At 46.7% G+C, this 12,571-nt stretch overlaps 1 protein-coding gene across 1 annotated transcript in view; it reads left to right on the forward strand.

Annotated features, from left to right (window-relative positions):
• The window catches only part of LOC144756224 (complement C4-like), a 1,111,910-nt gene that overhangs the window by 883,159 nt on the left and 216,180 nt on the right, over positions 1-12,571 (forward strand). The window contains exon 33 of the mRNA XM_078645841.1: positions 4,858-5,020. Within this exon, the coding sequence (XP_078501967.1) occupies positions 4,858-5,020 (163 nt within the window). The remainder of the gene's footprint in view (positions 1-4,857; positions 5,021-12,571) is intronic.

Consider the following 12,571-nt stretch of genomic DNA (forward strand, 5'->3'; position numbering starts at 1 on the left):
GAATCTTTTCTGTAGAAGTGAATTTCATTTTGGCTTGTGTGTATAAGTGCGATTTGTAAGCTATTGATACTTTTTCCCCTTCATTAAACTCCTTTAGTGCTAAGGCACTTCAAGGATTTTACTGTAATTTCCATTGAAATGAATGGGCAGTCCATGACGAGTTACCCTTGTCATTAGCATCCAAGTGGTTACAGGTTAAGTACGTGAATCCGCATCTTCCTGGAATGATTTGGATCACTACTTTGCGTACGTTTACACGTGTTTGTAAATGCGTTGTTGCTAACATGTCTGTTTGCACTGAACGCATTATTTCTTGGTGTTTTTGAGTCCAACTAACTGTTTTGAAATCAGGTCTGATTACTTCGTAGAGAGGTTTAACCTTTTCTGCGTAATTTAGAATGTAAGTTCTTTCTAAATTTAGGAAACCTAGAATTGACTACGTTTTTCAGCGTTTTTGGAGGTTGGAGCAGCGCACATTCTCTAGAAAGTTTGCTGCCAGGCTTTTGCCTTCGCTTGATAATTCATATCCTAGGAAAAGGACGTTGAGGTAGGCAATTCTTGATTTCTTAAAATTGAATTTGTACCCTTCAGAGGCAAAGCCCAATATTATGGTGTTCTCCGTGTTCAAGTGCCTATCCAAGTCATCGTCTGTTAGATAGATGTCATCGACATATGATAATGCTTCATCATCATACGTTTGTAGTAACTCTGTTACTCTGGCTGAAAATAACCCTGGACTATTCTTGAATCCCTGGGGAAGATGTCAGAATTGACGCTGTGTCCCCATAATATCAGCAGTTTCAACTTAGATGTACTCATTCAGGTCCACTGTCTCCAGATGATCCTTCAAGATCTTGCGAGCTACGGTTACTTCTGCTGCGCTGTCCAACGTTGTCTGAGCCCACTCCCCATTCTTGAGTTGTGTCCTCAAGATCCTCTGCATGTCTGATTTTTAGACTTTTACTTTCTTTTTGGTGAATTGGGTTTTCTTATTTTTTGGAACGTACTGATCGTCTTTGGACTTCACACATTCTTCCTTTCGTTCTGACTGTCCTCTTCTTTCGGATTTCTGTGATGAAGTCTGGAAGGTACCAGAGGACGTGTATCAGTATCTTGATATCTATCAGGTTTTCTCAAATTATCCCTATTCCTGAGGTTATACCTCCTTTCAGAGGGCTCCTTTTGAGGAGACCTACCATAGGATTGAGAAAACTTCTCATTAGAAGTTTGTTTAGTGTTCTCCCACTTCTTTTTAGGAAGAGTGAGAGTGTTTTAATAAAGACGTTTTCAGGACTTTCAGTCAGTTGGAGTTTCACTGGTTTACCACCCAAACTGTCTATACATAGTTCTTCAAAGGATTTCTCGATTATTCTGGCTAGTTCTTGTGGTTGCTCAGTTACATCAAATTTTCTTAGCTTTAGGTGGAAATTAGTGCCTTACCAAACGTTGGGCACCATGTAGTGTAGTTCCTATAGCCCCAATAGGCTCTGCGCATTGGAATAATATATCCTATCGATTAGACGTAGGACTGAGGTCGACTAGGTCTCTATCGAATATATGAAACTTAATAGTGAGTGCCAGCTAGCTCAGAGGTCACTAGAAACTTTCTCGAATTCACAAGAAGGGATTAGTTTCTGACAACTGCATAAACATGACAACTTTGTTTCCCAAGAATAAGAAATGTATCTCTAGAGTCGTAGAAACAATAGATACGTATTTCACTAAGTCACTCGTGCATGCTTCTTTTCTACAGAGGTGCAGAGAAATAGAGAGATGGGCATTTTCAATAAAAGGTTTTATTGAACAGTCTTCTTTCTCATGCAAGAAAAGTGAACTGCTCCAATCGTAATGCAGACTGCAAAGTATAATGCGTACAGCGAGAATAATATTATAAAATAATACTGTAAGAGCATTGCATGGTTTCTAAACCATATATAAATACATACATAAATAACAATGGCTAAAAATACTCAACTGGTACTTCTAAAATGCGCCTACCCCAATGTACCTAACCTAAGTCTAGTACGCGGGAAGAAGTAAGTATTGTGTAGCATAGGTTTTAGTTTTCTTTTCCAAGAATCTATCCAAGATTTCTCTGGGTTCCAATCAGCTCCACACCTTAGTTTAGAGTGAAGGAGGTCTGGAATCTCAGTCTCTGGACTCGATTTCCCAACACCCCGCAAGGGGAGCTTGGAAACACTGGAGCTGGATTCTCGCCGAGAGAAATGCAGCTTCTCGATCAGTGCGTCAACTGGATGGTCGACTTCCTTCGGCACTTGCTGTAGCGAGCTGCGTCGGGCAAGTAGATAGTCGAACTGCTCTGAACCACCATGTCTTGCTAGAGCAAGTGTAGGCATATTTATACCGTGAAGGTGTCTAGTTTGACGTAAAGTCGGGCATAATAACGTCAGGAAAGAACCCCAAGGGAATAGTAGTTCTTTGTAAAGTACATGAGTTCTTGGAAAAATCAATATTCAAGCAAGGAAAGGTCCCTAACAGCTTAAGCCGATTTTCCAAGAAATCGTTGTGACGTTTGGTACGGGTGGAAGTAGCCATGCCTGTATTTGGTTTGCATGGGCTATGTCTAAATAAGGGATTGATTTCTATGCCCATATTAGGGCAATGTGAATTGTACCTATATAGAGTCATGAATCCAGAAAATTCACTCGGAGCCTAAAACGCCACACAACACCAGGGTGCTCATTATGTATCATATTTCTTGGGGCCATCCACGTACCTGATACACCATTTTAGTTCGCACCTGGGCAGCTCATGACCTGCTCTGCGAGGCATGCTTTATTCGGTATATGTGCTATATACTAGGGGACTTTGGACATGCCTTCCACTTTTTGGTTGATTAGTTGGACTGCTTTTTAACATTTCTTTTCTCTGGTTGGTTAATATTGTGCATCTGCCTGTCGTTTCGGTGATTGGTTCCCTCCCACCGGACATCACCATTGTTTCTTTTGGTTGGCTAGCTCTGACTCCTCCCTCACACACCCTCACCCACCCCCAAGTCATTGCTGCTAGCTTGAAACTATTGATGGGCTAGCTATTCTAAGGCCACAGCCTGTTGACACAAAAATGTGAAATAAATGAAACGACAGTCCATTGCAATTAAATAATTTTTTGATCTCTCCCCCCACCCTCTGAGCACAAATGCAGCATCCATCCATGCTGTTATCTGGAGGGGGTACATTTAGGCCCTTTTCTACAGGCCACTGGTCTACTGTTGAAGAATGTCATGTGATCCGAGAGGTAAGATCAAGTTTTAACATGCATTTAGAATGCAATAGGACTCACATTACTGAAAGCTTGACCTATCAGCTTTGCAAATAATAAGCAGATCATGTAAGAACTGAAGAAGAAAACCGAAGAAGAACTGCCCTGCTGACCTTGGAACCAGCATAGAGAGGCTGCACAGAAGATTGAACTTCACCTGCTGCTCCTTGGGCTAGTGAAGAAAGGACTGTGCCTGTGGTGCCTGGTTTGTGGAAAAGTGATCCCCCAGCCCCAGCTAGAAGAATGTGATCTCCATGAGTCACTTTCTGGTACCGCATAGGGCCACAAAAGCTGAGAAAGCCTGCCAGGGCAAGTTGGTATTTCTGATCACCGGACTGTCGGTCCTAGGGGGACCGAGTTCTGATGCTTAAAAGGTGCGCCTGTATCTGCTGGACCTGGAAGAGACATTGGATTGCAGTTTGGCCACCCAGAGGGCAAGCTATCATGAAAAAAAGGAAACTACTGAACCGTTGTAGCCAGAGACCAGCAGAGGAGTGGCATGTGTCAGTGCTGGACTTCATCTGAACTATGAGGGACGTCGACCCCTGTGGCCAAAGACACCCCACTGTGTTCGTGGGGTGGCGCAGAAAAACCCCAGTCAACCAGAGTATCACCTACAGCATCCTTGAGCATCTTCATCCTACTGTATCCCTTGCATCAGGACCATTTAATTTGATTTTATGGAAACTTTCTATGGATTCTGGAACTGCACTGAAGACTTCTCTTCTTTGAGGTAACTGTCCGGTTGGACCTAATTGATCCCCCTGACCTGCTCCCTGCTGGAGACGGTCACCCAAAGTAACTCTAAATAACTGCATTCCACATTGCTATGAAGTTTCTTGAAAAAGCTATGATTTACTGCTTCTTAAAGTATTTGTATCTCCAGAACTCTCTGGTAGATCTTTTTCGTTTTGGTGTCTATAAATTCAAAGAAATACAGTCAAGTTTTATAAACTTATGTCAGATTTTTTTAGTATCGCGTTGAATTCTAATAAAAATGTTTTGTTGCAGCTAAAATGCTTTACACTAGTTCCTCTGTTTAAGCCTGACTGCTCACAGCCTCAGTTACTGAGGGCTGAGCTAAGGTTGAACAAATTAGCTTGACTCGACCCAAGACAGGGTTGGTCAATTTATCACACAGTGAGGTTGCACAACCACACCATATAATACACCCCAATTTCCTCACACTCTGTCTTTTCCCTTGAACATGGCTATAAGATACTGAAGAACGTCTTGTCTCAGAGCTGACACTTTGAAGTTATTCCTGTTTTCACTTCATACTCCTAGTTTACTATTGCAGCCTTACTATTAATCTAGGCTTCATAGAGTTGGCAAGGCACCATTTTGAAACTCAAGACTACAATTGGACTGTGCCTGAGAAAGAGTCTCATGGCTTCAGAGCTCATGGGCTTCCAAGGATCATGAGGTGGAGTTCTTTCCCCCTGAGCCAGCCATAACATGATACGTTACTTTCTGCAAAGGTGAAGGCACTGGCTCAATTTCTGCTGCATGTTTTGTGGTGAAGGACAGGTTCTCCCCCCAAGCATAAGACGTTGTGCTGTGTTTGTTTTTAAGCTCCAGTTGCCCCTGAGTATGACTACGAGTACACAGAAGATGATGAAGTCAAGGAAGAGCCCTCTGCCAGGATCCACTGGCAGGACCTCCGCAGCAGACGCAGGCGCCAAGCTGTGCCAGTCGAAGGAAAGACGAAGGAGGTGGTGTATAAGGTGTATCTGTGGTAAGTGGAAAGAGTGCTGTATAGTATGTCTGTGGCAAGTGCTGTGTAACATCCATCTACAGTAATTAAACCGAGGACTGTATAACACATTTGTGGTAAGTGTATGAAGTACCGTGTAACATATATCTGCAGTAATTATTTGGAAGGCTATATAATATGTATAGAGTGTATAGTGTGTATAGAGGGCTGTGTAACATTAGTCCCTGGCGAGAATATGAACTGCTGAATAAGTCATCTGGTGCATGTAGAGAGTGTTGTGTAAGCTCTGTGTGTGGTAAGTCCGTGGCGTGCTGGGCAGGTCAGTGGTAAACATTTGGAGTGCTATGTCAGATATGTCTGTTTGTCTTTGAGTGTTGTGTTTCATCTGTCTGTGATAAGCATATGAACGCCATGGAAGATTTGATTTCGGTGATTGCATGGAGTGCTATAAAGGGTCTGTCTTTGTTGATGAGAGTGATGTTTTAGATCTAGTGGTGGTAAGTTAAGTGTGTAGTGTGTTGCATATGAATATTGCAGTAAATACTGAAAGTGATCAAGATTAGGTATTCATATGTCAAAATAATTTTGTCAGTTCCCTTTGTGGTTAGTGCAGAACATGAGGTATTAGGCCTGTTTGTTGTTGGTTCTGGGAGAGAGGCTTCAGTGGTGGCTTTAGGTATTCCATTAGAGCATTTAGGACCATAGGAAGAGTGGAGAAAGGAGAGTGCTCTACCCAAAAAACTAACTGATAGAGACTTCTAGCCGCAGATTCCTTACCTTAGCATATCCCCCAGGTGTCAGACTAAACCTGGAAAATCTTGAGCAGTACCTCTGTGTGCCTGTTGCATTGCAATTGTATGTGATGTCTGTGCCGGATATAAGTTGTGCAATGCTTATATGGGTGGCACCCCAGTGTGCTGTTCTCAGTTCCTTCCTTTCTGTGCCAAAAGCACAGATCCGGAAGACCTACCTTGGTCATTTTGTGACCACCTTCTCAATATGTGGGCGACCTATTTGAGCCTCTTTGATCCCAGTGTGCCTTAGTTATGTCATTGACAAATGTCTGTGATAGACCACCATCTGGTTTACTTGTGGTACCAGGAGCTGGACCATGACTCTCAGAACTGCCCCAACTGCCATATGATGAACTCCAAAGCGATCCGGGAATGGGCAATGAAGTTCCAGGCCGCTCGCTGCTTCAGGTACCGGGCACATTTAATTTAAGGTCCTGGGCCCCCTCTTACTGTTGTTCCTACTGGTGGTCATCAAGGACAAAGTCATTGTTGGGTAATTCTTCAGAAAGCAGTCAAAGAAGCATACCCATGCTATTGCTGTTGGCACGGATGTAGCAAAGTTCACCATCAGATGCGTGCTGGACATGACATACTTGTTGGGCAGAGGCGTTTCTTCATCAGTGCTGCTTCGTTGTCACGCCTGAACGTGATCAGCGGGCTTCACAGGGGATGTCCATAATTCCCTTATGGCATGCCTTTGTCTTATGGACATTCCTTTCGCCTATTTGACGACAAGGCTGAATAAGCGCTGGAGCACCTAAAAGAGAGTTTTGTCACAGCTTGCTCGTTGGACTCACTTTGGCACCATGTAGACCACACTCTTCTGTCACTCCTTCCATGGATACGGTAGGGGCTACCAACTGTGCTAATTCCAACCCAGCCAACACAGCAAAATGGGTTCTTAGCCATTTTTCAGCTACACACATGGCTCCCACAAGTCCCAAATTCCCAAAGGCCAGAAGCCTGCCCAGTCTGTAAGCCTCCCAGCCGCTGCTGCCGTAGCCTCCAAGCCTCTGGCACCAACACAAGCACCCTATTTGCGGCAGGATCAAGCACCATCTGCACCAATGAGAAGCCATAACTTTGGACAAGTGGCTGCTTCAAATTGTCAAGTGAGGTTATGCCCTTCCATTAACAGAAACCTCATCGCCATTGCCACCGTCCTTGGATCAGCTGACAGAAATACACATCTTCCTATTGCACCAGGAATTTGGCCAATGTAGCCATCGAGAGGGTGCCGGCATCAGAAGTAGGTTGTGGTTGCTATTCCTGCTACTTTCCAGTGTCACAAAAGGACAGAGTCCTCTGCCCAATCCTAGATCTGCACTCTCTCAATGCCTTGCTGAACAAGGAGAAATTCAAGATGCTCACACCCGCTCAGGCACTCGAGACTGAATGGTATAATTGGACTTGCAGGACATCTATTTTCCTATTGCTGTCCTGCAGGCCCATCAGCATTACCTACAGTTCATAGTGAAACAGGAGCATTTTTAGTGCTGTGCTACCCTTTGGCCAGATCAGTGCCCCTCCGGTGCTCATGAAAGTGATGGTAATGGTTGCAGCACACCTTCAGAGATCAGAATTCCAGTTTTCCCTTACATCGATGACTGGCGGCTAAAGATGGGCTCACCACCAGCAGTCGTCATCCACTCCAGACTAAAATGATCCTCCTGCACTCTCTAGGTTTCACCATCAACATGCCAAAGTTACACGTACCTCCTTTTCAGCCACTCCCTTTCATCAAAGCCATGTTGAACACGGTACAGTTCTGTGCTCTCCCCACCCCCAATGCAGAGAGTTATTGTTATTCTGGCTTTGATCTCAAGGTTTCAGCCTTGGTCCTGGATCCCAGTGAGACTCACTCAGAGGCTGCTGGGTCCGCTAGTGAAACATGCCGGGTGACACATGCTGTTCCGTGGGATCTGAAATCACAATGGGCGCAGCACTAAGTGCTATACAGCTCCTACAAATTTAGTAGGACTGTATACTTAGATCGCAAAATTTCATAAGGCAGATACTGAGTCTTCCTATACAATCAGTAAATGTTGGTTTGTTCAGCTAGCTCACAGTACCTCATCTAAACTCCTAATTTTACAGAGTTATAGAAGTTGTCAGTAAGTTCAAACATGACCTCTCAGATTCCCAAGGAAATAGTAGAAACCGATCCAACTCTTTCGTTTGTCACTTTTGTATGGTCAAGGTGTCACAGAGAAAAGATACAAGAATGTATTTTCAAATGTTTACTGAAAAGCTCTAATCTTTGTAAATAAAATATGAACTGTGATTATTAGACAGCTGAGACACATCATTGTTATAAGCATTAGCAGAATGGTGGAAAACACAAACAATTCAACCATGTTAATTAGTCATAATATTACTATGGTTACTCCTATCGATCACTAATATCTCTATGCTAAAGAAAGTATATCAATCAATCAATCAATCATATAATTTGTAAAGCGCCCTACTCACCCGTGAGGGTCTCAAGGCGCTGGGGTGTGGAGTGCTGCTACTGCTCGAAAAGCCAGATCTTGAGGTGTTTTCTGTAGGTCAGCTGGTCTTGGGGCTGCCTTAGGTGGATGGAGAGGGTGTTCCATGTCTTGGCAGCGAGGTGGGAGAATGATCTTCCGAAGGAGGACGCTCTTCGGAAACGGGGGACTATAGAGAGGGCGATGTCGGACGAGCCGAGCTAGCGGGTGGGGGTGTAGAAGCTGAGTCTTCTGTTGAGGTACATTGGTCCGGTGTTGTGGAGTGCCTTGTGTGCGTGGGTGAGAAGCTTGAAGGTTATCCTCTTGTTGACCGGGAGCCAGTGCAGGTCTCTCAGGTGGGGCGTGATGTGGCTGCGGCGAGGGATGTCGAGGATCAGGCGTGCAGAGGCGTTCTGGATGCGTTAGAGCCGTCTCAGGAGTTGAACCGAGGCTCCTGCGTAGAGGGCATTTCCGTAGTCCAACCTGCTGCTGACGAGGGCCTGGGTGACCTTTCTTCTCGTTTCAGTGGGGATCCACTTGTAGATCCTGCGGAGCATGTGGAGGGTGTTGAAGCAGGAGGAGGAGACGGCGTTGACCTGTTTAGTCATGGAGAGGGTGGAGTAGAGGATGACCCCTAGATTGCAGGCGTGGTTGGTGGATATTGGCGCGGTTCTCAGTGTGGTCAGCCACCAGGAGTCATCCCAGGCCAAAGGGGTGGATTCGAGGATGGGGACCTCCGTCTTGTCCAAGTTCAGCTTCAGTCGGTTGTCCCTCATCCATTCAGCGACAGCCTTTATTCCTTCATGAAGGTTGGTTTTGGCGGTGTGGGGCTCCTTGGTGATGGAGAGGATCAGCTGGGTGCCATTGGCGTAGGAGATGATGTTGAGGTTGTGCTGGCGGGCGACGTGGGTGAGCAGTGCCATGTAGATGTTAAACAGAGTTGGGATAAGGGAACAGCGCTGGGGTACGCCGCAGATGATCTCGGTGGCTTCGGAGCGGAAGGGGAGAAGGCGGACGCTCTGTGTTTTGCCCGAGAAGGAGGATCCAGGTGTTGTGGAGGAGTGTGCGTAGTGTGTGGTGGCAGACCGTGTCGAAGGCGGCTACAGGTCCAGGAGGATGAGGGCTGCCGTTTCTCCGTTGTCCAGCAGGGACTTGATGTCATCGGTGGCGGCGATGAGGGCAGTCTCGATGCTGTGGTTGCTGCGCAACCCGGACTGGGAGGGGTACAGGATGTTGTTCTCCTCGAGGTTGCGGGTCAGTTGTTCGTTGACGGTTTTCTTGATGACCTTTGCCGGGAACGGGAGCAGGGAGAAGGGCCGGAAGTTCTTGAGGTCCTTGGGGTCCGCCTTGGGTTTCTTGAGTAAGGCGTTGATCTCGGTGTGCTTCCAGCTCTCTGGGAAGGTTGCTGTCTCGAAGGAGGTGTTGATGACTTTCCGGAGATAGGGTGCGATGGATGTGCTGGCTTTGTTGAAGATGTGGTGTGGGCATGGGTCTGACGGAGATCCGGAGTGGATGGTGTTCATGATCTTGATGGTGTCGTCGTCGTTGATGTTGGTCGAGGAGAGCAGGCTGTTGGTGCGGATGGTGGTCATGGGGGTGGAGGTCTCAGTGGTTGTTGGGGCGGTCGTGGCGTTGATGTCTGCGATCTTGCTGCGCCGCACAGATCTTCCAAGGGTGGCACGTCGTTAGTGTTGGAGCTGGAGTTGGAGAGTTCCTTCACGATGTTGAAGACCTCTTCGCTGTTGTGCACGTTGTTGTCTAGGCGGTTTTTGAAGGAGGCCACTTTGGTGGATCTGATGAGGTGATGGTGTCTGCGGGTGGCGTTCTTGTGGGCTGCGTGACTGTCCGGTGTTCGTTCACGGAGCCAGATCTTCTCCAGCTTTCGGCAGGTTTGCTTGGAGGCCCAGAGGTCTTCAGTGAACCAGCTGGCTTTCTTGTTGGTGTGACTGTTGGAGGGTTTCTTGGGGCGAGGTTGTTGGTGCAGTCGTTGATCCACTGTCTGAGGTTGCTGGCGGCGGTGGGTCAGTGGGGTCGGTGGGTGGGCTCTGGGTGAGGGTGGTGGTTAGCTGGTCTTCGGTGACTTTGTTCGAGCAGCGGCGAGGCATCTGTTGGGTGCAGTGGTGCGTGGTGGGTTTCTTGAAGGTGAAGTGGATGCAGCGATTGTCGGTCAAGTGGAGTTCGTGGTGTGGTTGAAGAAGGAGACGTGGGGGCTTGCGGAGAAGATGGGGTCAAGCGTGTAACCGGCAGAGTGGGTGGGTGTTGTGATGAGTTGTCTGAGTCCGAGGTTGGTTAGGTTGTCAATCAGGGTGGTGGAGTTGGTCTTGTTGTTGTTCTTGAGGTGGAAGTTCAGGTCCCCGAGGAGGAAGTAGTCCGTGGAGGCGAGGGCGTGTGTGCTGATGAAGTCGGCAATGGAGTCGCTGAACTGTGGTCGGGGTCCGGAGGGTCTGTAGATGAGGGTTCCTATGAGGGTGCTGTTGGGGTCGGCGATGGAGTCGCTGAACTGTGGTTGTGGTCCGGAGGGTCTGTAGATGAGGGTTCCTCTGAGGGTGGTGTTGGGGGTCGGTGTGGATCTGGAAGTGGAGGTGTTCGGCGGTGCTGAGTGTGTCGTCAGTGTTTGTCGAGACGCTGAGAGTGTTCCTGTGGACGATGGTGATTCCTACTCCTGCTCCATTGGTGCGGTCCCTGCGGGTGATCTTGTAGCCTTCTGGGACAGCTATGGTTATGTTGGGTGCCGAGGCGGTGTTCAGCCAGGTCTCCATCAGGAAGGCGACATCTGGGGAGGTTGAGTCGAGTAGGTCCCAGAGTTCAACGGCATGTTTGAGGGGGGAGCGGATGTTGAGAAGGTTGCATCTGAGGTGGTTGGGTTCTTTCCTGGTCGGCAGCATGGTGGGGCGGATGCTTGTGAAGCTGCAGTTCCAGCAGGTGAAGGCTCAGTGGGTGCGCTTTGGGCAGCCAGGAAGCAGGTGTGTGATCGTCCGGTGGTGAGTGCGTGGAGGGCTCTGGCATAATAGCGGTGTCGGGCATCGTGGTGTTTGCTGGGTTTACACCCTAATGCCAGACCTGTTGGAATGATCTAACCCCGTACCTTGTACAATGTGTTAGAAAGCTGGCCCTAGTGGCCCTAGTGCCTTAACAGGCTTGCACACTTCTACTGCATGACTACCTTCCTTCTCAGGATGGATGTCAGGGACAGCAGGGCTGACTCTCAGTCACAGCTCACAGCTCAAAGGCAGCCTCCATCATAACTCTATATAACACAAATTGCCCGAACCACAAAATCTCCACAAGCTTATTAAGAGGGAAGAGATCAATTTATTGTGATCACCCTCGACATCCTACTTAGTGTCAATGCTTTTTATCTTTTACAAGTTATGACAAGCTATATGACAGAAAACAACAATAAATATTTACACACCTATATATACTTTGTACATACATGAAAAACAAATTCTTTACACAGTACAAAAAGGAAATCTCTTGCATCATACATTACAAAAAACTAAGAATACATCACAGACAACATTAGAACAAACATTACAATCAAAAAATGAGAAAAATAGGAAAAACCAATCCTAGGGGGAATTGTAAGCAAATAAATGGCTCTAAAACTAATCAATACTGGACCAGCCGGTCCTAGTATCGTCGAGATTCCATTTTATTCCACCCTATGAAAGTGCCGACGCGTTTCGAGATCAGGCACTATGTCGCTGATCTCTCATCAGGGCTGTTTTATTCTTTGTATCTGCAAGATGCAAAGAAATTATTTTACTCATCACTCTCAAAACCAAACTTCTTTTACAGCAATGGGCTGAGAAAGAGAAATGCTACATACCAAACGTGGTTGATTTTGTGGTTCGGGCAATTTGTGTGATATATTTCATAAAGGGTCTAGCCCCCACCACGTGTCTATGGACCTATCCCCTTTTGTTCTTAGAATCTTGGGCGGGTTGTTACTCGCGAGGGAATACAAGACTTCAAGGAGTCTAGTAAATACCACACATACATTTGAACGGAGGGACTGCAAGTCTCTCCTCAGAATGGCAGAAAAGGACACATTGTCCTTCAGTGAGACCCACATTCAAAACCTAATAGCTTCATCTCCTTTTTCCGCAGTGTCGCTGAGCACTGGTGCTAAACAGCAGAACAAAACGGACAAGCTAATTCGATTGCATAAAAAGCACGTCAGAACTGAGCTGCACGGGCACTTCCTCTAGAGGCACCTCAAGGGTGGCACAATCCCTTGGGGCCTTCAGGTCAAGAACGTCCCGGTTATTTTTACCGAAGACCTAGAGTATCGTAAGGGCTTCAGT

This window comes from Lissotriton helveticus, chromosome 5_1 (genome assembly GCF_964261635.1).
Source record: "Lissotriton helveticus chromosome 5_1, aLisHel1.1, whole genome shotgun sequence".
NCBI classification, from domain to species: Eukaryota; Metazoa; Chordata; class Amphibia; order Caudata; family Salamandridae; genus Lissotriton; species Lissotriton helveticus.